The sequence below is a fragment of the Lonchura striata genome, chromosome 9, assembly GCF_046129695.1.
Source record: "Lonchura striata isolate bLonStr1 chromosome 9, bLonStr1.mat, whole genome shotgun sequence".
Classification (NCBI taxonomy): Eukaryota; Metazoa; Chordata; class Aves; order Passeriformes; family Estrildidae; genus Lonchura; species Lonchura striata.
Window position 1 is genome coordinate 6,768,684 of NC_134611.1, and position 27,321 is coordinate 6,796,004.

The following is a 27,321-nucleotide window of genomic DNA, read 5'->3' on the forward strand; positions in this document are numbered from 1 at the left end:
AGAGGCTGCTCCTGGCCATCCCATTTCCAAGCTGCCCTCTAGATGGCCCTTGCTGTTATCTCATGGATAAAGATTCATGGAAAGGAACAGGACGGAGCAACAGAATAAAAATGAATTTTTTGAAGCGACTTAAGAATAATCGCAGCTTATCCTGCTTTTCCTTATCCACTGGAAAGGTTTGTTGCCTTTTTTCTGTACACACACAATGGGAAATAAAAATATATACTGGAGCCACACTTATTTCTCCTCTCCTTTGCAGTGCTCAGCCACTCCAAGCGTAATGAACGTTTCATGTCTTTCAAGCGCTGCTTTGTCATGCTATAAGCATTCATTTCATGCTTTGAATATTTCCTGTCATACTCGCCTTGGATGAATTTTTTGTGGGAATGCTTTGCTTGTGAAGGTTAATGGCTAGCAGCAGTGGAAACTGAAGTCCTCTGTCAATCCCCAAGCCTCGAGCACGGCAGGTCACTGATGAGAAAGGTCCTCAGCCATCCCCAGCAGAATCTGCACAGCTGACCCCACTGACGTCCCCATTGCTGGCCTGACTGACAGTCAGAGCCACTTGCCATCACTGGATTCCCCCAAGAGAGTGACAGCCACGGATAAGCAGGCTAAATCCTGAGCCTACCACAGGCCCCACTAAATCCTGGAAATGCTGTAACTGTGCCTCACAGTCTGCACATGGTATTATAGGGAAAAATTGTGTTTTCTTTCCTAATAATTCAGATGATTCTTCATGACAAGTCATGAATCTGGATGGGAAATACACCTGGACACTGCAAAGCTTCAGTTCTAGATTATTATGATTGAAATGCTGCATGTCTAGTTCTTTTTGGGACTGTAATGCAATGAAACAAGATGAAGGAAATGCAAGACTACATCACACATAAGCTAAATTTATAACCAGACATATCTGCTTTTGTTTCCTTGGGAAACGCTGGCTCTCAGAGCTGCCTACAGGCACTCTCAGGGGGTGATGAAACACAGGTTGGACCTCATCAGACCTTTCTTGGCTGATGGGTCCTGTTAGAGTCAACAGCCTGTCCTGCCCAGTCCTAGGGAAGCCAGAAGAGACCAACCCCACCAGTACTCCCCGACTCGGCCACAGCTTCCAAGCCTGGACACATTTCCCCACTGCTGTTCCCAGTCAGCAGACAACGTGATCCGTAAGGGTGCAAATCTGTTCAGAATTTGGTCCTGGCAAGTTACAAAGGTGCAAACAAGCTGACATCACCAGGAGCTCTGACTTCAGCGCCAGCGATGAGATTCATTATTGGAAATGCTAAGGGCTTTTTTTTAAAGCTTTTTCTGAAGAAAGTTAATTTTAGATTAGTCCCTCAGGCTGTGATAACTCCTCAGCGTGGCTCTGTAAACAAGAGAGGAGAGTCTTCTTGCATTTATAAGATTCTGATGCAAATAATCCCATGAACAAGAACGTTAATAAAAGCCGCCGTTACTGTATTACTGCCTTTGCAGCTGTAACTGATAGAAAACTTTCTCTGCAGGGCTCAGTTATCTCCTGAAAATGAGGTGTTTCAGGAATGTTAGTCATCTGAGACCCTGTATTTTCTAACAGCACTGGTTTCAGCATTGTGTGTTCAGAGGACTGCTCATGTCCTTGCACTCCTCAGGTGGGAGCTGAGGGGCTTATCCAAGGACAGAGGAGCTCCCAGACAAACCCCAGCACCTCCTTGGAGAGTTGGCATCAAGCTCTATTTTAGCTCTGAAAGCCTGTGAGGCAGCTGGGCTCCACCTGAAGCAGTGCACAGGAGGTCAGGCATGGCCTGAGTAGAAGGGACGGCCTTGGAAGGCAGAATATTTTCCCCTTGTTAAAAATTTGGCTGTGGAAGGAAGTGGATGTCACTCAGCTGCCACTGAACCTGCAACGCTGGCTGGGTGATGGGGACAGCCACCAGGAACAGTCACTCGTTCTCTGCTTGGGATCAGGGTTTGAAGGGTGGACTCTGAGTCCCAGAAGAGTGCCCAAGGCTCGTGCCAGGCAGGCACTGCTTCCACTGCTTGGAATGCCACATTTGGGACCAGAAACAAATCATCCACAGAGGGACTGGACTCTACAGCCTGCAGAGGGGTCTTCCCGCAGGTAATCTCCTCCTCCCTTTTAGCCAAAGCTAAATCATGCCTTCTGTGACCAGCTTTGCCTGCAGAAAAAGAAACTTCTCTTTGCATTTGTTCCCACTGTGGCCTTCTCTTTCTGCCACAGCTCAAGGACCAGAAATTCTTCCTTTCTGTTTTTAGGCATGGAAAAGTAAGCATATACTTAAACACTCTTTCTTTAATACTCAAGTCCGACCCTACTTAAGCAAAGAATTCACAGATGATATTTACAAGTCCAGTGTAATTACTGCAGGGCTGAAAAACGAGTTCTACAAGTTACGGTGCATCATTGTTTTTCTTTTTTTTTTTTTTTTTTAATGTTTCAATGAACAATGTGCCTTTCATTTCCTGCAGTGCTGTTAAGGTACTTGCAGCTCAAAGCAGTGAGACTGCATTAAAGCTAAAAAGCATTTGGCTTGGGCATTACACATTTTTATTTTTTAGAAAAATCACCCTCCCTCTTCAGAAATTGTTTGAGCAATGGATTTGGCACACATTCGCAATCAGCTGTAATAATGAATGCTGGCCTGCTCACTTGAAATGGGGAGAATTTACCAACTTCTTTAAAAAGAGCTCGCTCATCTACAATCAAAGTGCTGTGCTACCAACTCTGAGCCACCAAACCACAGTCCCCAGCTCGAGAGGCTGTCAGAAATGACACAGCATTCTCCTGCTTTGCACAGCACACCTCGTGTGCACCTTTACGCTGCACTTATTAATTCACCAGTGCCACCACATCAAACACGAGCACTGCCTGACATCCATTTACCGACAGCAGCAGCACAGCTCTGTGCCACAGTTAATAACTGCTCTGCTGCATCCTCCCTGCCTTTCTCCAGAGTTCAGCTCCTGATGGAGCAGAGCAGGATCTGACTTTTCATATTCTCTCAAAACCAGAATCACTTGCAGGCAAAGTGCAGGCAAAAAGACCAAAAGTTTCCCTACAAAAGTTGAAAATAATCCTACTTACAAAAAGAAAATCTATCTGATAACTGTTTCCACGACTGAATGTGAGAATAAAAGCCTGAGAGAGTGTCCACAGCAGTGCTGAGCTGGGAATTCAGTTGTTCCTGATCCCCAGGCATGCAGTCACTTCACTACATCAGACTACCCATTTTGTCATCCTCACTTCGCTGAAAACTAGTTTGTTTATAACACACAACACCAAACCAGTGCATTTAACAAGCTTTTAAAATCAATAACCCCTATTTTTTTTTTTTTTTTTTTTTTTTTTTTGATTGGGTGAATTGCAAAATCACTTTGTGGTGCCAACTGAAATGAAGCTTTTACATACCATTAGGCAACTACAAAAGTGGGGAATTTTCCACATGGGTGTTCCACCCAGCTGGTCAGAAAAAAATCCCTCGTTTGTGCAAAATATCAGGGCATCAAAAAATGTTCTTGCCTTTCAGAAGAAGTTGCTGGCCTCTTTCATTATTCCTCCTGCAAATTTCCTCACCCATATAACAAGCAGAGGAACTCTGGATTTTCTGCCTCTCCCCAAAAAGCTGTTTCCCATGGTGACGGAGCAGCACTGTGCACACCCTGTGTTAGTTTTACCCCCAGCTCCAGCACAAAACATCTGGACCTTGGACCGTCCATGCACCAACAAGTCCTGTCTCGCCTGCATGTTTGCTTTTCATGGCCATCATGCTGCATCTCTCTCTTTAGAAAAAATTAAATGCTTAATATTTCTGTTAAATATTTGCAGTGGTGATTGGATGACTGCCTGGAAACTATTCTGGCTTAATGAAGGCTGAGGGAAAGACCAGAGTTGGTGTTGAAACCACCACTAAGAGCAGAAGATGTCACCATCTTCCCTGTCTGTGATGATCCTGCTCCAGAAAATGAACCAGCAAAGCCCACTAGAAAAAAAAAAAACAGGAGTGGCTCTAAAAAAGAAGATATTTTTCTTCCATGAACTTCACTTCAATGAAGGTTAGACATACAGGCTTTGCAAAACAACACATACAATTTAGAATGATAAATTAAAATCTGTAGTAGGAGGCCTTCTTTTTCAGGGCCGTACAGTTGACCCTCCTGAACCTACATTACTCAAGGTATGCAAAATATATGTGTATAATAAATAGCTCTAGAATTTATGGAGTGGAACAGAAAGGATATTAACAGGCAAGTAGAGAGGCTGTATAACCCTCACAAGGCCTTTAAAGATTTATTTTTTTAAAATGAAGGAATGCATGCATGGAAAAGGCAGCACTGAATCGATACACTTCTTTGTGCCTTCCAGAAACACATGCAAAAATGCTTCCAAATCTGCCCTCAATCTGGTCACTCCACTGTTGGCATCAGTGGGAATGAGATTATTCACGATTCTATTTTTTCTTTGAGTCAAAGAAAAAAAAAAAGGAAAAAATTTCCTCTCTGTGTGGGCTCATTCCCACTCTCAGTAAAATCAATTACGAGCCTCCCATTGACTCCGGAGGGATTTGGATCAGGCCCTGTGGAAGTGGGTCTACAGCAAGTGTAGAACAACGCAGTTAATATGATTTATTGTGTCCGTTTCTGTGCGTGCAGTTTTTCATTTTCTAAAGCCTGCAGTTTTGCTTTCATCCTCACGTCCAGGAGATAAGAGCTGCAGATTTGTGTTGATCTACGCCGGGTACCCCGGAGCTGGGGGCTGTGTGTGCTGGGAATGAGCTCAGCCTGCCCGGGGGGAAGGAGCCCTTCAGGGCCAACACTCTGGCTTAACAAATCTCCCACACACGCACTGCAGAAGGTGCAGAACCAGTGAGGAGGCTGCTGATGTGGTGGGGAAGAAAAATACCCTTTAGTAAAACTGAGAAAAAAAAAAGAGAAAAATCCTTTTCCTGTTTATTAAAAAAAAAAAAAAAAAAAGTACCTTTTGCAGGTCACCAGCAAAGTCCCAAGAATTCGCTAAAAGATTGTTTTACAAAGAAGACTCAGGGTCTAAATCAGAGATATTTCATTTCACTAGGCTTTTACAGATTCTACATTATTAAACACTGACATTGCTGCTTTTCGGGGCAGTTGTTGAGTAGCAAGCTTTGTTAAAGACTAAGAAACTGCAGGGTAAGATGAACTGTGCTTTAATAACTGCGAAAGAATATTATCTAAACATGAAATAATAACATGCTTGGTGCTTAATACATTCTAAATTAAAATATGATTTAATAAACACAGGCAACATATTCCCCATTAAAAAAAAATAGCAGAATTGGCAGAACAAAAATCACAGTTTAGTCAGTTCTTCTCTTAACCTTGCAATCCTTTGGCTACAAATGAGAATTTCTGTGAACAGGATTGATAAGGGAAATTAGGCGCTGTCTTTCAGAAACAACAGCAATGTTTTAAGATGGTATGTTTAGAGATGAACAGCACAAAATCTATCAAAATATGAAACCTTTCATATCTAATGGGAGGAAAATACAGGAGTCCAAGCAGCCAAAATCTCAGCAGCCCAATGAGCCCTATGTTCCATGTCCTATGATTCATGCTGGTAGTTAAAGGTTTTTATGTACCTAAACCTCTTCTTCTTCCCTTAATATTAAACTCTAACCCCAAAGCAGTCCAGATGAAGCCCCTCAGCCTCACTGTCCCTTGTAGGGGTTTAAGGCAAAGCAGTTAGTTGCTCTGAGAAAGTGAAATCAGACATGTATTGTTACAGATACAGTATTTCTACGTGGATTTACACATCCCAGAAATGGGGACAGGGCTTCAGAGGCAGAAACCCTTCACACAAATTCTTTTCTGTAGAGTAGACCCCAAGTACAATGGATTATAAAATCTGCCTTTAGGTCTTATTAAAAAATGTCCTGGTTATAGATAAAAGAGGTCATGAAAAACTACTAATAACAATCATCCGTTATTCTAAGTCCTAAATATAAGTATTAAAACAAAACTCAGTTGCCGATGGTCCAACAAAAATTGTTGAGGTCTACCTTAGCTAAACACAAAATGGAAGAGAAGCTGTTCCATTACACACATAGTCATCTTTTCACATACAGTCCCCACAGAAATACACTATTATTTAATTTTTTTTTTTTTTGCAGGCTGCTTTACAAAGCAAGCCACTGGTTCAGTAGAAGCCATTGCTTCTACTTTGAATCTGCCCTGGTCCAGAGAATATCAGTTTTCCCAAAAGTCCCAGTTCTTCTAATGGTTCCACTCCAGCCACTGGAGAACATGGAGAGAAGCACCAAGGAGCTGTGGCTGAACCTCCCTGATCTATTTTCCTGTTGAATCTACTCCCCTGAATGTCGTGACTCAAGGTCCAGGGACTGAAAGCCTTTGCTATGGAGGAATAAGGATAAGGGTTGCATACAGCAGGCTCTTTAATGGCATCTCCCTAATTAAAATTAATTTTAAAAGGGAAAAAAAAAAAAAAAGTCTCTCTCCAGCTCTGGACAAAGAAATGCTACCTTAGATTAGTGAAACAGTAGCATTTTAACTATGAGGAGAGTGCACAACCTGTTTGTAGTCATCCCATGTCAATTATTCTGAATCATCTTTTTATATTAGACATGGGGAAAAAAAATCTTTATAAATATGGGCTGTTTTAATATCCCAAAGCAGGAGCAGCAGGTAAGAACTTACCATTTTCTGGCTGGTCCTTAATATCAGCTTCACTTGGCTGGCTGGGACTTTCAGATTGACTTGAATCTGAAAAACATAAAATACAGCCAAAAATTACAGGGTCTGCTGTGGAAAATAGATCAGAGGCGCCAGACTTCCTCAAAAGGCTGAGAGTACAAACTGAGGACAGGAGTGTTGCACTAGGACATGATAATGCAAAAGTCCCGTGCCTAGGTAATATGTTTGCTAGCCAAAAAAAAAAAAAAAAAAAAAAAAAAAAAAAAAAAAAAAAAAAAAGGAAAAAAGAAAAAAAATTTAAAAAGGGAATCTTGTCTGTGGCACTACACAGAGTGCTTGGGGTGTGTGTTGGCATAAATTAAGCTTTGAGAATCCTTCTTTTTAAAGAAGGCATATTTAAATGACTCTCCTACATGTTTTTTATAATGCAGCCTCTATGTTGTATACAAACCAGAGCCTTACTCCAACACATAGTAAAGTCTCAAAACATTATCTCCAAGCAGGCATAGAAAGGTAACTTAGCAACCCTACATAGTCGTGGAGATTGTTGGCTCCACATTTCTGGAACAAAATCTGCAAAACTGAGGGAAGAGCTGATTTTTTTGGCCTACTTTCACAGTGGTTACAGCACCACAAGATCCCTAAAATTCATGGTGCTGGTGGTGATTTGCAGTGGGATAAGTGAGTCCAGATACTGGATGACCTGCTTTAGAACTTGTGTAAATAATCCCACAACCTCCCAGCTAACACTCTCCGACGAGCAAAATTTATTTGCCTAAAATAATAAATGACCTATAAAGGGGTATGTGTAAATATGAGTATTTTGCATTTTTTACACGTTATTAACTCTACTTTATGTGAAGATGATCGCTCTTTGGTCCAAAAATTATTCTTAGCAGAAGCTTTATCAAATAGTATTTTCCTTCTTAATTATTTCTGTCACTATGAACTGGAAAAAAAAGTCCCTTTACCTGTGGGAAAAAATATTTTTTAAGAAATCCCTCAAATTACTGTTTTTTTGCAATTAATACATTTTTTTCCTTTCCCCAGAAATTGTTCTGTAATTTATTGATCCCGTAGAACAAGTTTTTGCTGTGAAACAAAACTTAGGTGATGAAACCTCTTGCTAATGCCTCAACACCACCTCTCATCGTGACAAACCCATTTTCTGACTTCACCTTGACTTTGCAGAGTTTGGAACAAGCTGTCTGAAATTTGACCACATTTCACTGAGAAGTCAATGCAAGATCAAAAGGTCACGACACTTAACTGTGATTAAATTGAAAATCTTACTTCTATTGCAACAGAGTCATAACACCACCCCTTCTTTTTCTTTGAGGTATTAATAGTGCTGGAAGAAGCAGTACTACTAGTGACCTTGGGTCAAGCAATGCTAATTTATTGCTTTAAAAAGGTTCCTTGCTTTTAAGCAAATGAAGATTTTAATTACCACAGAGCACTATAAAGAAAATGCCTATTTTAAATATTCAAATTTTTTTTTACCTGCTGACTGTCTGCTTTAGGTATCATTCAGAAGCTTAGAGGACAACCTTGTATAAATTAAAAACTACAAGTAAAAAAAAGCACTCACAAAACAAAACTTGATAAATTTCAGAATAAAAACATGCTGAGTACTTAGCAAAGAAAGCTTCAGTCACGATGCTTCTATTTAAAATCAATTAAATCCCCCTAAAAAGTGATATATACCCAGTGCATCCCAGAATCCATTCCCCCTCTTTTGTATTTATTATTTTTAATAATTTTGCCAATGGAGCTAAGGGGGAAAAAAAAAATCCTCACTTCTGCAATTTTGTTTTAAATATTGATCTACTGAATTATCTCTCCCTGAAGCTGAAATCAGTGCCAGCAGATACACTATGGGGGTAGCATGCAGTGCTGTTGTATTCTGGATTTTGGCAAGAAGTTTTGTGCTTCTCACACCGCAAAGGTAGAAACAAAGGTAAAATATTAGGAATGTAAAATATTTAGTTAACATTCAAAGTCAACATTCAACAGATTTAATTTTACAGAGTGGGCATTAGCCTTTTCCTTATTTTTTAGGTTTTGCTTTCCCTCCAGCCAGCCATGGCTCAATCAGAGCTTGGGCTTTACGTTTCAAGTAGGCTCGGAATTCCACAAAAATTTACAGATTTGGAGGAGTTCCTGCTGAAACGTGGGACTGGGAGCATGTTTCCTTTCCCTTAAATTTGGAACAAGCCAGGGAGGCGGCGAGAGGGCGGCGGTGGCGGCCACGGGAGCCGGGCTCGGCGCTGGCACCTTGGCTCCAGCACAGCCCCGCAGCCGGTGGGCAGCACGCAGCCCGAGCTGCTCCTGCCTTGGGAGGAACAAACAAAGTACTTTTGTTTGCCTCGAGTGCTGTTTTTCCAACACCAAGGCTAGTGGCACAAGAGGGGCTCCACTGGCCGTAGGATGTTCGTTTGCATGCTGAATCTTTAACTTTCTCCTTTTATCACCTCGGTTCTGGCGATGGCGTTTTTTCCTAGTTCTGCTTCCCCGCAACCCGCCCCTTCTGCTGAAATTAAATATTAATTTCCTAGGAAAAGACAACACAGCTTTAAGCACTATTCTTCATGGAGAGGCACAGGGCAGCAAAACACAGGATGAGGTAGAATTAAAGCCACTCAATCCTGCGGTGGGGATCACGGGAGGCTACCGAAAACGTGGACTGGGCAAGCGTGTGCTCAGCTTTGTTATGCAAGGTGGCATCTTGTGGAAACCCCAGATAAGAAGACTGAGTTGAGGCACTTAGCCAAAATGTTTATATGCAGAATTTTGCTTCCCTGATTTTATTCAGATGCCGCAGATGATCCGGCACATATAAATGTGCCGCCACATGGTTAAGGGATTGGCAAAATCAGAGCCGTTGTGTTTTACAGTCTTGCCTAGGACGAGGGAGTCTTGCTCAGCCTCCACCACTCGCTCTTTGCTTTTTCAGCAGTTGGCACTAACTCCTGTCGGGGCTTTTTTGTTGTTTTGCACATGGAAACTTTCAAATTCCAGTTTTCTGAACGTTTTGTGTTTTGCGGGCTCGGCTACAACAGGAGGGGGAATGTCTGTCCTGCTGAGTCAGTTAGCCAAACAGGTGACCGAAGGAATAAATTAATTTTTGCCCATACATAATTGATATAAATGGAAGATCGTTTTCATAAGCATTTGCATTAAATCAATAAAATCACTTACTATAGAGGAGTTTAACAATTCATTTGATTTTCTCTTTTCTATATATTTGATAGCCACTCTGCAAAACAGTATACACTTTATGCCTATTTTCTTTAGCAAAAACACTGCCAGTTAAATTCTACCACCTGCAATAATTAGAGCCATTGGAAAACATACAAAACAAAATATACAGTAGATGTGAGCCCTCTTGAATCCACGGCCCCCTGCAGTAACGAGTTTCATTGGTGCCTTAAGCTAAGGCTGGTAGGAAGCCAAAGAATCTGTATATTACAATAAAGTGCATGTTATTAAGGGGAGGATTTAAATGATTTCAGATGGAGTTGGAAATATTATAGTGAGGAACCACTATTAAGATTGCTGATTAAAAAAAAAAATCACCAAGGAATCTAGTTTTATGTTTAAGGAAGCTTAACCTTGAATAGCACAATGGGTTTTATTTGGGGGCTTTTTTAGTTCGAGAAAAGTTAGTGGTTGGAATTTTTAACCCTGAGCTAGCTGGGGTTTGAGTGAAACTGTGCACTGGGCTCAAGGTTACTGGTCAAGAGAAGCTCAAGGGGATCTGATATCAACCACAACCATGGCAAATAGAATCAAAAAAACATGCTGAAGCTATTTTACTCTCTACTTCCAAGTATCAATTTTGATTAAGGGATAAAGGGGAAAAAAACCCCCGCAAACAACAAAACTGGCTAGTTTTTCAAAGTAGCATTTCCTATCATGTCTCTATTCTCTGTTCCTCTTTGGATCTGTTCCTTAAGCATATGCTACCTCAGCACGACTGAGCCCCAGATCTGCCTGATCCCAAACCCTACGTAGGCAGGGACCTCCAGCTCTGGGACAGAAGCTCTGGACTTTTCAGGCTGCAGTTTTCCTTTTCAGCTGCAGCAGGAGCACAGCTCCAGCTGGGCTGCTCGGCGGCTGCATGGAAGCAGGGCTGGCGGCACTGGAAGGGAGCGCTCCATTGTTTGGAAAGAATAAAACCTTCCCAGGAAAGTCTGGCCCGTGGACAGGACCAATGTCAACAGACTGACAATGTTGTTCTTTTTTGTAGACCGTGACACAGACGGTGAAGTGTTGTTGCACTCCTCCACCAAAAAAGCCTCTTTCGAGTGCCATGGCACTTCCAGTGCTAAACCACTCCATGGCCACCTGACTGGGGACAGACAGGACACTTTGTGAAAGCACTCCCAAAAACACACTGTGTTTTCCAGGGCAGGCTGAATCCAGCCTGGAATTCACTGGGGTGGCAGTGACCCTCTTCATTGCTGGTTTGCGCAGACCCAATGAATGGGTGCCAAGATCATTTTTTACCTCTGTAGAGCCACTCCCCAGCAGAACCTGAGCCTCTGAGCAGCCCGCGAGCTACCACAGGTGCAGACACATCCATCCTGGAAACAGTAAAGGTGATCCCTGCATAGTGCAGGAAAAAAATGACCGGCGATGCCAGACAAGCAAGGCAGCACTGCCACAGCCCATGCTGAGCCTGCTCTGCAGTGAAATACAGCAGGTTCCTCTCCTCCACCATCAGCCCAGCACCTCACAGGAGCACCACAGAAGTGCACAAGTTAAATTTTCCATTCATATCATGTTTTGGGGGTGGGGGGAATACTGTATAATAAACTGACATATTTTATTCAAGTTTCAGAGCCCTATTTGTAATAAAAAATTTATATGGCTGGGTTGTGTTCATGCAATAAATTTTTCATCTATAATTTTGGGCATGGATTCTACCAAAGATTTATATACATTAAAAAAAAAAAAAATTGAAATCATGCTCTTTTATATACAGTCTTATGTGGTGAGCTTAAAGGATTTATAAACAGAAACCAGGATCAGGACTGGGGCTTTTTTACACTCACTTTCCCTTCATTATATATTATAATATAAACACATAGGGGTCACTCCACAATTATTATTTACAGCGATTTTGGTGGCTACTAGGATTTCTTTAAAGGAAGGCCTGGCTCTCCATTTTACTCCAGCCATTGCTTTCAAGTCAACTTTTATAGAGAGTTCAAAGTGCTTCATTATCATCTACCTCACCATCACACATGTACACACCCTCACCAGATTCGCAATTTTATTCCATACCCCTGCACTGTACACCCCATCCCCACGGCTCCCCAACGAGGTTCTGCACTGGTAAAATCCCTGTGGTGCCAGCCTGGTTTTTTTCTTTAATAAGGCGAGGACTCTTAATTCCTGTACACTGGGAAAGAGATTATCTTTGATAATGGAAATGTAAATCAAAGCTTGCTGTTGTTTATTCCAGACAGACATTTGTGTGTTAAGTCTGTTTATCAGGCAACACTTTGTCTAAGCCAGGAAGTAGTCAGCCTTTGTAACAAGATGTATGCAAATGATTTTCCCATCAGCCCCTGCCACAAAACTTTTGTGGCAAAAAAACCCTCCTTGTTACTTCACCAGTAAGACGCTCCTAAGCTACCCCGTAAGCAGACTAGCAACAAAACAGCCAGCTAGACTATGCTGATGAGTTTGAATGAGCCCAAAACATGTGCCCACAGTCTGTTGCTCGGTATTGTAAGCAGACTTTGTGTATTACATCTGTTTATCAGGCAACACTCTGTCTGCTGGGCCTGCTTTGTACCAAGGTGGACGCAAACAAAGATCTCCACAACTCCCCGCCTAACTTTTTTTTGGCTGCAGAAATTCCCCTTTACTTCCCTCCTTGCTGGAAATAAGAACGTGAAACTTCACCGAGAGGCTGCGAGACCCTAAAGCTGTATCAAAATGGTTTCATTTTAAATCAACTTTCTTTGTTCTCACAAGCCCATAAATGATTTACTGCTATCGTGTGATAGCCTAGAATATGGGGAATCTGTGTATTCCCATATTTGTTCCTTGATATTACAAACAAGTATTTGATTCACTTCTAAATGTTTGTTTTTAAAACAGTTTACAGCCTTTGATTCCTGCTTACTGATTCATTTCTGGAACATTTTCTATTTATTCCTTTGCAGTAGCAAACGTTAATTTTGACTTAATTCAAATTGTCATCAAAGGCTTCCTTAAGAAATCCCACAGCACAGATTTTATTTGTTATAATAAAATATTCTTAAAGTAAACATCGTGCGACTGTGTTTTTTTAATTCCAAGAGATACAAAAATCCGTTACCCAAAGGATTCAAATTGGTTCAGCCCTTTTTCCTAGACAAAATAAACACTTTAGGACTTTACTTGTTTGTATTCTCCTCAGTGGTGCTGTATGCATCACCAGCTAAAAACAAAGAAACTTTTAGCTGCTCAGACAAAATGCAGAAGCTCCCCAAACAACGAAGCGGGGGGGTTGGGGAGGCATTCAGAAAGTCTGACAGTCCATTCAATATAGGGATGATGGCCATAATGCATCCAGGGTCCCCTTGCTAATTAAATATGCATTGGCACAGTTTTGATCGATGCAAGCCATGGATCAGATGACACACCTGCAAAATCTTGAGCACAGAGCTCCCAGGAAAAGGAAAATACAGGCTGTCTCCTTATCTTTGTTTTCAAAGGCTCTCAATTTCTGTGCTTAGATATCTAATTTAATTCTCTCACCCCTCAGCAAACTGGATTACGAAAGTCAATACTGCCATTGTGCATCGACAGGAACACACAGCTTTCCTTTTATTCAATTTAGCCATGACCTTTAGACAAAGATAATGACAACTGTCTAAAAGTAAGGTAAGGCCTTAAGGAAGACCCTGCTGAGGGGCCCCTCTCGCTTTCCGTGGCTCCTCCAGCCAGGAAGAGCCCACGGAGCAAATCCAGAAATAATTTCCCTCCGCAGACCGCAATGCCCAGCAGTAGCCTGGCAGAGTGGCTCCCTCGGCCACCAAGGGCTCTGTGCCACCCTGAGGACCTGGGAACCTCAACACCAGCGGCCAGACCCTCAGGAGTCCTTCACCAAGAGGTGGCCACGTCTCCGGATGAAGCGCTCTCGTGCCGAGAGCAGAGCCGGGTGCTTGCAGGAGAAGGGACCACGGTGTCCCATTTTTCCCGTGGCTGCTGTGGACACAGCTGGGTCAGGAGAGTGGCACCAACTTCTCGTTCCTGGCCCTGGCACCCAGGAAGAACCACAACCTCAGAGCTGGGAGTGCACCTCAGGGAACCGCACGGACCCGCGTGGCATGATGGCCGGAGGAGGAAGCGGCACGCGGATTTTCCTGGAGCTGAGCTGGAGCCAATGGAAATGACATTATTTTCCAATAGGTCTCGCATCAATATTTTTAGCAGCCTCCCTACAACGAGATAGCATCTTTCTAATACATCTGTAAGGGAAGGAGAGAGAACATGCTCTCAGCTAACGAACAGCTATCAGGCAATAATCCACTTTGGTACCTGCAGATACAGGTTGTACCTGAATCAGTGATGGAGGCATATAAAAATTCATATTGATTGAGCAGCCCAACTCCACAAAATGTGAGCTTCCATGCTGCACAGGGTTTTAATTCTGCAGGATTTTTTTTTTTTTTAGCTGCATTTAAAAATACACTTGGCATTTCTAGCTGTGGACCAATATTTTTCTCATGTCTTTTTATACGGATTTGGAGGGAAAGATATTTGTAATGGAAAAAAAATATGTGCAAAGTTGGATTGCTAAGTTTCTGTAATGTTGGGAAATAAAAAAAAAGCAGCCTATGTAAGAGCTACAAGAAACCATATGGATCAACAAGAGCTGCCCTCATATCCCTAGGAAATATATATTAACCTACATTTCATCATCATAAACCCCAAAATAAAAAATCTAATTAGAGTCTCTACCCTCAGATTCACTTGCAAAAAATTTGCTTATCCCCCTCACAAAATGATTTACAGTACTTACATCCATTTCTTCAGAATGATTTAAATTTATTGAATCATTTCAATTTTTAGAGAGCTTTCATTTGGATCTGTACGGGTTTCTAGACATATGCAGTGCTCAGTTATTTAAAATTAATTGCAGTACAATAATTTTAAATTGCTTCACACTATACGGATCTCAAGTGCTTTGAAATATTTGAACCATTCTATTTAGAAGCCATCAAACTTCTGAGCACATGCATCAAAGAGTTGTTTTAAAAGCCAAAGGGCCATCCTGATGATCCCAAAGTGCAGGTGAGCTCAGCTCTGGGCATGCTCAGTGCACATGGATCCGGATTTATAGAACAATTCAACAAATTTTGCCTGAATGTCAATCTTTAATTAACAAAAACTGATCCTGCAATAATTTCAAACCACTAAAAAAATTCTAAAACTGGAAAAGCACTGTTATAAAATAATGGCATACATTAAAACTATTATTACTTCTAATGTGTATTTATAGAGCATCCTTTTATCCTGAAAATTAAAACAGCTTATTAACATTAAACTAAGCTTTACAACACCTCTGTGGGAAAGGTGAGCATAACTATGCCCACTTTATGCAGTGATGAAGGAGGCACATAGAGGTTAAGTGATTTACCTTGAGAGGCACAGTTACTAACAGGAGTAAAAAGCACAGGGCCGGGCTCTTGAGCTCTGGATAATAAAATCTCCCTCCCACCAATGCAGCCATTACAATGGCAATGGCAGAGACCACTTAGGAAGCCTTCAACTACATTATGCAGAAAATTACTTGGTAGAGTAGATCCAAAGTCACCTAGAAGGGGATATTTCCAGTCACTCTCGGCTTCTCTTTCACTTGCCTTTCTTTTTCTCACTAGTTATTTTGAAAAACAAGAAATAATTTCTCTCCAGAGTATTTTCTATCTCAGTTTAACAATAACAACAGTAGAATTTAGGGCAACTAAATAGCTGGTTTTGCAATGCCTGACTTCATCTACAAAGGCAAGTGGAGATGAGCCTGCATGATGAGCAGATCTGGTAGCTTTGGTCAAAGACCCTACATTCTGCTTTTGTGCAGTTTCACCCTGGTGAGAAAACCAACATCAGCAAAGCAGGATTATGTCCACCATATGGTGAGACTCCATTGGCGGTCGTACAGCCACCCAATTAATCTCTATCCCCCACCATCCCCTTGTTATTTATTTATTGTGACAAACTCATCCTTCTGGGACCCTAGGCGGGGAGCTGCGTATTCCCAGGCTATTGGCGTCAGTGCCCATCCTCATCCTTTATCCCAAGCAGGAGCTGGCGAGCTGGCGCCTTTCCTCCGGCCAAGGCGCGCGGTGCTACAAGGTCACGCCCAAGGAGGATCTCTGGATTTTCCAGAGCAGATTTTTTTCCCATCAAAAAGCCAAATAAGCCCTTGAGAATGAGCACACGCTTCACAAACTGCTGTCCAGAGCTGGCTGATCTAACAGCACATGCTGATTGTGGAGACCATCAGAGTGCTCCTGCATTTCAGTCTCTGCCTGTTCCTATTCCTGAGGTCTCTCCACAGCCTCAGACATTCGAGGTTTCATCAGCCAGCAAAAACAAAGAAAAACCTTCACCGCACCAACAAACCGGACACGAGCCCCAACCTCCTCCTCCTCCTTTTTCAATCTCTCCCACTTCTCCTTCCTCGAAAGGACAAGTGTAAAATTTTCCTGTGATCAACCAAAAACTCAGTGAGGAATCTATACATCCAACAGAGTGAAGAATACATAAAAAGATCTAATACCTCAAAGAACGGGCCTATATTCCCTGTTCAGGATTATTCTGTTTCACACAGGGAAAGAAGATGTTGATGATAAAAATATGTGTGACCATTTAAGAAATAAAACAAAGATGAACTAATATTCCATGGAGATTCTGTCAACAGCAGATTAATAACAAGATACAGATGAGGCAGTCTAAACAAAGTTTAGGTACTATTTTTTTTTATTGTGGATCTACACTTGCAGTCCCGTTTTCACAACTCTTTTATTTTGATGTACCTGACACTTTTCCTCTTGGCTCCCATTTCAGTCCCTCTTAAGTACATATTTGGTTGTAGTGGCCAAATTTTTTTTTCTTTTTTTTTTTTTTTTTTTTTTTCTGGCAGATGTCTTTTCCTTGTTCTGTGCACTGCGAGGAGTTCAACGTGGCATATGAAAAATTTCCATTTCAGGTTTTCTTAAGCTATATACAAAATTAAACTGCTGGCAAAAATACATAGATATATAAAATTATACAGCAGAAAAAGCTGCTCGATGAGCTCCCTTTCTTCCCTTCCTCCCTTCTTTTTGCCTTTTTTTCCCCCAAAATAATTGCAGAAATAGTGGCATCAGCCCGAAGCCTTTCTCCAAATGTAAAGTCAGAGGGGTTTTGCCCACAAAGAATTGCCACTGTTGCTCCGTGGATCTGTTTCTACTCTCACAATATTGTAGACTGCGAAGTAGAACTGAGAATTACCATAAAAATCGGGACGTGTTTTGTTGCATCAGTATCATGTTGGCATCAACACCACAGACTCGGGCAGAAAAAAAAGCAGCCTTTTGGTAGGCAGCCTACTTGGTCTGTGTTTCTGCTGTGTTTGTAAGCCATGCAAGTGGAAGAGAAAGTTAAAACTTGGAGAGAAGCAACACCCTGCAGGCTCGGCACAAGTTACAGCAAAATCTGAGGTCCAACCACCATAAATCATGGAGAAACGGAATTATATCTACACCTCAAAGGACACTGGATCATTATCAATATAGAAAAGAACTGGGTGTATGTGTAGTTGGCCCCCTGAAAAAATATTCAGCATAATGTGTTGACTCTGAAAATGCATCCTAAAATCCATTTTCACTTGGTCCCAGCACTGCAAATCTAAATTTTGAGGAAGGAATTTAAACCCAGAAAAGTCCATAGCTCTCCAAACCCGTAACTATACTGCGTAGACGAAATTTTAATCAAACTTTTAAAGCCATGGTTATGATCTGATGAACAGACAGCTTGACTTGATTACATTTTTAAGTTTCAGTTTCTATTTCTGTTTTAAGATGAAAAAGATCATAGAGTGTCAGAAATTTGAATACTGAATAGCAAAAGCTCTTGCAGGTTTAGAAAGCATATAGAAAAGCTGGCAAAAGAAAACGCTATTCCATTGCCACCATCTGCTTTCTGGCATATTGAAGAAACTTTACTAACAGCAACATTTTCTTGCATTAGAATATCTGCTAATTAGTTTTGTTGTAATTTTTTTTTTAAAATTACCTTTTACACAGAAGGCAAATAGCCAGGTTTTTTGGCTGGCTACACCTTACACCACGTCTGATAACATTTTCACATTAAGTTCAGTTTACCTCACATATTTTTTTCTATCAAAATCCTATCTTTAGCATAGTCAAAGCCTGCAAAAACTTTGCCTTGCTGAGACTAAAGAAAAAAACATCAAACATATGAAGTGTTAAAAATCGCTGAATAACTCAAAGGAAAAAAGATAATTTTGAAGGCGTTTTGGCTGAAATCTATTTTCCTTTGAATTGCATGAGTGTTTTAAAATGTTAAAAACACTACAGAGTGACTAATGAATGTAAAAGAATGATAAAGAGTATGGGTCCAGTTATCAGTGATGTGCCTAAAACAAAATAATTTTGGACAGTCTGCCATGCAAATATTGACTAAAATGTCATAAATAATGTCTGTAACAAAGGGAATCCTGCAAAGGAATATTCTGTTGTACTTAATGCATTGTAGAGTGTGCCTTTTAGCAAGCAGTACGTTTCAGAGCCTGAAAACTTCAGTTGGCCCAAAAAATCCCCCTAAAATTTCCCAGACAAAAACATTACTGATTTTTTTTTTTTTTTTTTTTTCCAGAAACAGACCTTCCTAAAAGTTAAAGGTGCAGCCTTACATTTGGGAAAGGGTTCACTTAGAAGCTGATTTTCAAAATAAATGAGTCGTCCAAAAATTACGAATAGACCACATGTAGCCACCTCATTGACTCACAACTACTTCCTCTGCCATTTTTAACAGGATTTTCACCCATTTTTCTGCTGGCAGGGAAGAGGCTGTTTGCAGGTCTTTGTCAGAATGTACTGAAACCAAATGCAAAGACATTAAGTCAACCACTGCCCTGGGCCAGAGCTGAGAGGTGGCAAAGCTTCTGTTCCAGCACTTCTTAGGACCTCATTCTGTCTCAGTTGCAGAGTCCAACTGGCTCCAAGTGTAGGGTTAGAAATAAAAATGCAATCCTGTGAGAATGATGGCAACGCACAGAGTGGGCAGGAAGGGCTCCAAACCACCCTCAAAATCACAACATTTTATTAATTTTATTATTTTTTTAGAAGCACTGGAATAAGATGTCAAAATGAGGGAAGCTGCAGTAAGAACTCGAGATTACCTAGCTCTCCACTGACACACTGTGCTATGTGTAATCACAAACAACCCAGTCACTTTTTTTTTCCTGTAAGTCTCTAAAAAAATTAAACAGTCGGGTCTACACTGAAACCTTCTGCAAGTGTTTTCCAAAATTTCATTTCTGAGAAAAATTTCACAGCCACTGAGATGACAAAAAACAAAGATATTTTACATTTCTAAAGCATCTTTCATCCAAGATCAAAGAACAATATCAACAATAATTCTCAAAATACTCCTTTGAAACAGAAGTACTAAAAGGAGTGCTATTAAATTTATTTTACCTTTATCTAGCTTGATCTATTTTCTTTAGAAAATGCTGGTTAGTGTAGCATCTCTCTTAGTCAGATGAGGACTCTAGGTTAAGTGACTTGACCAGAAATACTTACTAGCTCAGTGGAAGAAGTGACAATGCTCCCATCTGGGAGTCAAGGATTCTAAACCTTTTATCCACTAATTATAAACATATATAAATATAAACTGATGTAGGGAGCATGAAAACCCTTCAAAAGCATCATGTGATGGAGGTGCCACCGAGGCAAGGGAAGGATCTGGAATCAGCAGCACACAAACCAGTTGGCAGGACATGCTGTGGCAGTGTGGATGGACAGATTAATAAGTGTGTCACGGCAACAAACTACAAATGAAGAGAATGAACACACATTTGCTGTCTTTCAAATCCCTTGGAAAAAAATTAAGTCAAATTTCTTATCAAAGATGAGAAGCCTTTCCCCCTGAACCAGGCAGGGAAGTGCTCCCTGCTCTCCCGTGGAGGCTCAGAAGAGTTTGAGTTTTCCAGCTGCACCACGGGTCACCCACAAAAAGATTGGTGGGCTGTGTGGCAGGGTCTGCGGCCAAAGAATTTGCTTAACACGAAACTCAGAATTATTTAAAAATAAATTACAAGCTGCGTTACACACCATATAATTCAGCCTTTGGGCCAAGATAATTCTTGACATAACCCAACTGGAATTACACCGGGGAGAGACACAGTGCAGTGCTTTCATAAGGATCCTTTCCTTATCATTCCTGCAATCAGGTCGTATGTGGGTATAACTGATAATCTCCTGCCTGCTCTGTAACATGGATGAAATGTTATCGACTCCTTCTGCCTCATCAGGGAGCAGCACACGCTCTGCCAGCGTGCACAGAACCCACTGCTGATAAAAGCAGAGAGGTGTGCTTTACAATCCTTGTGGGTTTGGTGGTTTTTTTTTTTTTTTTTTTTTTTTTTTTTTTTTTTTTTTTGCTGCAGAGGAGCTGTTGGACAATGAAGAAAACATTTCAGCTCCCCTGAAAGTTTGACTGTTCCTTTTCAAACAATACAACACAAGATTCGGGACATACTGCTGACACAGCAACATCAGTGCCTCAAAGAAACTGTGGGAAATGTCAAATTTATGGTCCTATGGGTGATTGGTGGAAGGTTTCTTCCCCCCCTTCAGCAAGCCTCTGTCAAAAACAGAGCCTCTAGAAAGTTTTTGGCTACGTCCCAGCAAAGCAGAAGGAAGCTGTATCCCACACTTCCCTTGGGACTTAATGAAATATACAGCCTCTGGGCTTCTTTCAATTTGGTCTTTCAGATTGCTAAACCAGTGAAAGAAGGATCCTAGCTGTCACAAACGTCACATGTTTGGGGTCACCTGCTGCTCGGGGGTTCTCATGCCAGTTGTTGACATAATAAGCACCCCTTACACTTTAATTACAATTCACAGTGTGCAAACTCTGCAATCTGCTTTAAGGCAGACAGTCTTTTAAATCAACACTAAATTCTACTACTGTTCGAGCAGAAATGGGAGGAAAAAGATGTCCAGCTGACTGAATAATTGTATTCAAATATTTGTGATCCCAAAGAAAAGTAAGCACAATCCAGTGAAAAGAGCAACTGTATTGCCTGTAACACTTCAGGAAGCGTAGTTAAAACTCGACTTGCTCCTCACAGTCACGCAGACGAGGCACGTGAGGCGTTTTCATTTGATGAGCTTTTTCCAGAGCTCCCGCGAGCACAAACCTGAGCACCCAGCTGGGTCTGACACAGCGCCGGACACTGGGATGGCCGCAGGGAGGGAGGGAAACTCTCAAGCCCTCTCAGCACAAATTTCAACAGGACTTGTGCAATGAAAGCCTAAACGGGAAGATGTGTTTATTTTACTCTGGAATGCTTTATTTAGTTCGGTACAAGAAACATTGGGTCTACTTAAAAATACTTATTATTTTGAGAAACAGATGAGAGTCCTTCGGTTTCCTTGACCGCTACCTCTTTTTTAACTATTACTCCTAATAAAGACAAATCAAGACCACCAAACTTGAATAAATTGTACCAGTTGGAAAGGAATAAAAGTCTCCTCTCCTTATATGTTAGAGCAAATCCATTTTAGCATTTATGCATCCAAAAATGCCTCCAGTGAATTATACTATTTACAGGGCCTTGGTTGAATCCATCTTTTCCCATGGAAAGAAAAAGACCACAAGAGGGGACACAGGGCTCTGGGAGTACTTCTACAAGAATTTCTGTGTTTGCCCTGCTAGAAACGCTGTTATATTGTGGGTTGTGCATCACACTGTCCACACAGGAAAGGCAGCACAAGCTTCAGCAGCTGCGCTCTGCACAAATTCACCCTACATGCTCTTGGGGAAACAAAGGAGACGTCAATAGCCTGATACAAGGGCCTGTTCCTATTAAAATCAACAGGAGTGGCTCTGGCCACAGGAAAAGTTGTCCAACTGGCTTCTTAGGAAAAAACAAGGATGGATTTTCACCATGCTCAACAGGCAAAGTGGCAGGCTCCTTCTCCCTCGGCCGAGAGGGACGGGACCTCCTCCCGCTGCCTTTGCCGTCGCTGCTCTCCCTCCTCGCTCGCTGTACCGGTGACCTCAGATAAACTCAAAATGTTTTGAAATTATCATCAGACTGTGAAGCACTTCAATGAAAATCTATAAAACAAATTTATAGTGTGCATTCATGTGTATTATATATACACTTACAATGGGATTTATCATTTAGCTGACCTTTGGAACACTGGTATTTTTAGATCCAAAAAAATCTGTGTTGATTGTACTTCAACCCAGTCCCCTTACAATGTACCAACTCCTTGATATCTTACTACAGGAAAGATAATTGCAATGAATTTTTATATTTCAGCACATGGGAAGATAAGATTAGACAGTAGGAACATAAAAGCAAACTGCACCACATAAAAGATAAGTTTCTGAAAGTTACAATTTACACCAAATGTTACAGATTAAAATGTTCCAAGCTATTTATAGGATCTCATGCTGGTCCCATTACAGACCATGGGAAGACAGCAAAGAATCAGCTCTACCTTTTCCTTAATCACTTCCTCCCATACCTAAAAACCCTTTGGAGTACACAGATTATTAATGATATTAAGACTATTAATAATTCCCATTACCACTCAGGTAAGGACACAGGTGCCTCAGCAAACTGGTCCCAAGGTCACATGGGCTGCACAGACCTCACCATCCAAGAGGATTGTTCCTACTCTAATGGGATTATCTACAATCTGAACAACTCATCCCAAAAGGTAAATAAACATTTGATTTCCCTCTGCCTTCTGCGTGTGCCATGTTTGCTTCTGTCAACCGAGCGCCTTGTATTTTTAAAATGGGATATTTTTCTTCTTTATTCCCTACTATTAAGTTGCCAACAACAGTAGCTTGTTCAGTGGAAGAAATAAAAAATAACAGCAAGAGAGATACATTTACCTCCATACAAAGTATAAAAAATCAGAGCTGGAAAGCAAAGCAGAAGTAGGGAAATATAGTTAGGGAGGCACACAAAGTGCCACATGATTCATCCACAGGCAGCAGGCAGCAGGCACAGCCACTGCCCACCGAAGGGCACAGGTGCAAGGGCAGAAAAATAACTCGGTGCACAGCAAAGTTTGTAGCAGAGTGGCAAACAAATGACACCTCTGGAAAGGCTCCTGGCAGCCGCCAGCACACGGCATCCGCTGCCTCCGCTGAGCCCTCGACCGCTTCCAGTGCCACGGAAACAAAGAGCGCTCGCGCTGCGAGCCAGGCTCCGACCAGCACGCTCAGGAGGGATTTTTCAATCACAGCTTAGCCATATTTTCTGTTTTCTTTCTCAAACTTAACCTTCTCTGAGGACCATTTCTATGAATAGGCTCAAATTTCAGCCACTTCTGATGAAGGCCTTTACGAAAAAAGTGTTGCTAGAAATGTCTGACAAGGGAAAAGTGATTTTTTTTTTTTTCCCCCTACTATACAATTACTAAAAACATATGGTGGAAGAGATTCCGTGCAAACTTGGAGTGTGGTCTGTTTTCCACAAAGAGGAGGTGAAGTTCCAGCCCCAACCATGGGATTGATAAAAGAAGGAGCAATGAAGGAAACTATTTTGAAAACAGAAACTCTGTCAGGGAATGCAGTAAAGAGTAACTCCATACACAAAATTACATGTAGACAGAATCAACCCTGCTTTCAGCATTTGTGGGTGTGAACTGTATACAGAGTGTTTGGTGAAGCCCAATTCATGTTCAAAAGAAAATTAAACCAAAGAATAAGTTTTCAAAAGGAGCCTTTGAAGCAAAAAGCAATGATGTGTGAAAGACAGAACCAGAAGAGTTTATTTAAACACACAGCACAGAAAACAGGGAAAACAGAAATTAGGAAATTAGAAGAACAGTCAAGAAGGCCTTTTCCTGGAACTAGAAGTTCTTATGTCTATGAATATTTTATCCAGATTCAACTATCTTTTTCAAGTCCTTCCTATTAAAATTTCAGACATTTTCTTCAATAAAATCAGAAAAGTGATTTGAAATGTATTGGTAGAAGATAGAAAACTAGTTGTGTGTGGATGTTACAAAGGATCTGGGAACCTTGCACCCTTTAGATCTACTTATTTAACTATTTAGCAGTGCAATTTAAAATTTACATATGACTGGTTTGATGCCAAACCATAAGAAAAAAGCAGGAATGTCTCTGTCCTATGAATTTTAAACTCAGGGTTTTTTAACTTAGTCCTCGAATGTGAACTGTGTTCCCTTCCTAAAATTATTATGTAGCCCGAAAAGTATATGTAAGACTTTAAAAGAGGCTGTTTTTTTCCCCCCTTAAACTTCCTATCAAGAGTAAATAATTTTGTGAATACGCTCAGAAAATGGATATTTCATGCTGGTTCCAAAAGAGGAATTTCTTCATTCAGCGAACCCAAGCCTAAAAATAAATGTCTAAAACTGAAAAAAAAGTTAATTACAAACCCCAGTTCCTCATGGCAGTGCAGCACCCAACAACACTCAGTGATGAGGAAAGCCTGGCCCATCCTCTTACAACAGTTCTCTCATCTTGAAGAAGTTCCAAAATAACCTCTGTGATAAAATCAGTCCATGCAAGTACAGACCCTTCGTGTAAATGTCTCCCAACTCCACGTCTTGCCTTGTTCTGGGATAGCTATGATTTTATGGATGCATGGATGTACCCAGCCCATCCCATCCCAGTGAGTAAGGTGGGAATGCCCATCCTCCTGACTAACCAAGCTGTGGGCAGCCTCAGTACATCTCTGCAGAGCTCCAGTTTGCCCAGTCTCTGCTAGATATTCATTTTATTATGGCAGGATAAATAAAACAGGAATAGCAAGGGAGAGTGGGGAAGGGTGGAAGCAAGAAGACAGCCAGAGGTATTACAGAGTTTACACTGTTGGATTTTCATGTGTGTGCCCTGAAACTCAAACTACTGGGCAGAAGTGATGGTGGCATGTAACCCCAGCTACAGCCTACATGTGTGGGTATGGCTATGTCCCTGAAGTCCCCCTTCATCTCACATCCCTGAAATCTAACCTGGAAAAATGAAGAATGCCTTTCTTGCAAGGTATGTGGTTTGGTTCAAATTGAGAGAAGAAGGTGAAGAAAAATAGTAGGTTTAGGTGCCACAGCTCACTTAATAGGGGCTGAGTCCATTAGTCATGACAGGCAAGCCTGCAATAAATTATGACTGTCCTGTGCTCCCCCACTAGGCAAAATCCTTCCCTGGTTTTTCTCCACTCCTTACTCAAGAGCAATACCCAGGACATATTCCAGGACAATTTGCTCTGTGCTGCTGAGACCGAGAAGCAAGGACACTGGAGGGGTGAATGCACCAAATATCTGACTTTGCAGCTTTCTCAACCTTACACAGGTACCATAATCCAAGCAGAAACTCTCCCCATACCTGCAGCTGCAGAAATGCCTATGGACTGCTCCTGTCTGATCTAGGACAGGGCTCATCCCTTACCCCTGCACAGGGACCTCACTGCCAAGTCCAGGATCACTAATTGCGATCAAGAATAATTCTGACCAGGATTAATTTTCATCAGGACTGTACCCAAGGCTGCCACCCTGCAGATCTCCATTTTGCTGAGCTCTGTTGAAGCCAAGAACAGAGAGCCCTTGCCTCAAAGAGCTCACGATTTACTAGGCCTACCAGGAGAGCAGGACAAGCACAGCACCTAAGTCTCCTGCCAAGTGTAAATCTTCACAGCTCTGGCTCCAAAAGGCCATAAATAAAAATGGGAGGAAAAGAAGTATAAGGTAATTTTGTCCACTCTGTTTCATTCCAAACCTTTGAAGGAAAGAATATATTAAATGCACCAAAGTCCTTTAATAAATACATAAACCACAGAAGGATATGATTTAGACTTAAAATACCACCTTGGTTTAACTACAGTGTCAATAATGCAATGTGATAAGAAATGTAGTGTACTGGCCCCCTGTTTTAGGCATAGATAATGGAACACATCTAAAAAGTGCCCAAAACTAATGCTGAATGTGAAGAACAGCAAGAGAAATAACTGCTGGCTGAGTATTTATGTGCTCAGGAGAGACTGGATCGAAACTCCCTGCTCGATTAAGTATTTCCTTTTTTACAGAGTGCCCCAAACTGACGCCCACTGGGGGCTCAGCTTCTTTGAAGAGTCCAGAAAATGCTTCATCCTGTGGGCATCATCAGCCTTTGAGGCACACACAGACTTGCAAAGGATCAGCCTTTACAAATATTTTCTAATTGATTCAACCATGATCCTGAAAGATGGAATTTTATTTCCCTTTTTTCTTTTTTTTTGTGGTTAATTTCTTTATTTATTATGCACTTGAGGAGACTTCATTGTCCAACTATTTTATTATTTTCTACAGAAAAAAATATATTTGTGAATGGCTCCATTATTTCGGCAGTTAGCCTTCTGGTGCACAGAAAGTTTCCCTTCTGAACAGGCACTCATTCATTCTGCTGCACCATTGTACATTTTATGGCTTGCCATACCAAAAAAAACCCCAACTTTTTTATTTCTTTCAGTGCTCCTATTATTGTAATAATTTAAAAAGTGGCTTCCACTGTATTTATATCACATCACTTGGATAAAGGACTGCTACCCACAATAAATCTAGTTATTTTCCAAAGTAGATTGCTCATTAAATATTGTATATAAAAGAGCCCTCTGAGATTCAGGATAATCCACACAGTGTTTTTTAGATATCTCTTTCTACTTAAATAAATAATTGTAATCACGAATGTGAACCAAGTACTGTGCTTATAAGGTTGAATTAATAAAAACTGAACTTTATATAAGCCTCAGCTACAGAACATTATGCTGGTGAAGAATTTCAGGTGCAAATAATCAGAGATTACTACACACCAGGGAATTCACCAGTGGTCATGAATACCCTCAATCTACTTCAGTGAGGTAAGCAATATATTCTCTAATATGATATAGTCCAGGCTGTGTTATTGTGTTTCAGAAGTTTTTACTGAACTGAAAGATTATTTTAATGTTCTACTTGTAAAGCAACCATTTCTTCAACTTGTGCATTTACAGGATGGAGAATATACCACATGATCTTAAAATGTTTCTGTCTCTTAACTTCTCTAAATTTGAATTAGAGCTACAGAACTCAGCAAATGCTTTAAAAACAGTACAAGGGGGAAGGGAAATAAATGTATATGGTGTCTCTACATCTTCCCTAGTGTGGCTGACTCAGTCTAGCTGCTGCTAACAAATATAGATCCTAATTTAACTCTGGAGAAGTGGGGGTTTGCATCTTAATTATAATAGTTTCTCCCAGTGATAACTATGCAGTGAGTCCCAGAATTTACTTAAAATCTTCTAAACTGTAATGGTTATTCAAAATGTGGAGTGCTGTGTAACAGATCAGATCTGCAACTAGATCTGGAATAATTCCATTAAAACCAGTG

The 27,321-nt window shown here is 41.1% G+C and overlaps 1 protein-coding gene across 19 annotated transcripts in view; it reads right to left on the bottom strand.

The window, feature by feature from the left end:
- Positions 1-27,321, bottom strand: part of NFIA (nuclear factor I A) — a 349,636-nt gene that overhangs the window by 106,792 nt on the left and 215,523 nt on the right. For 17 of the 19 annotated variants that reach the window (XM_021542504.3, XM_021542543.3, XM_021542494.3 and 14 more), the window contains exon 3: positions 6,694-6,759. The exons of the other annotated variants lie outside the window; for them this stretch is intronic. In XM_021542504.3, coding sequence (XP_021398179.1) covers positions 6,694-6,759 — 66 coding nt within the window. The remainder of the gene's footprint in view (positions 1-6,693; positions 6,760-27,321) is intronic. 19 annotated transcript variants of the gene reach the window in all.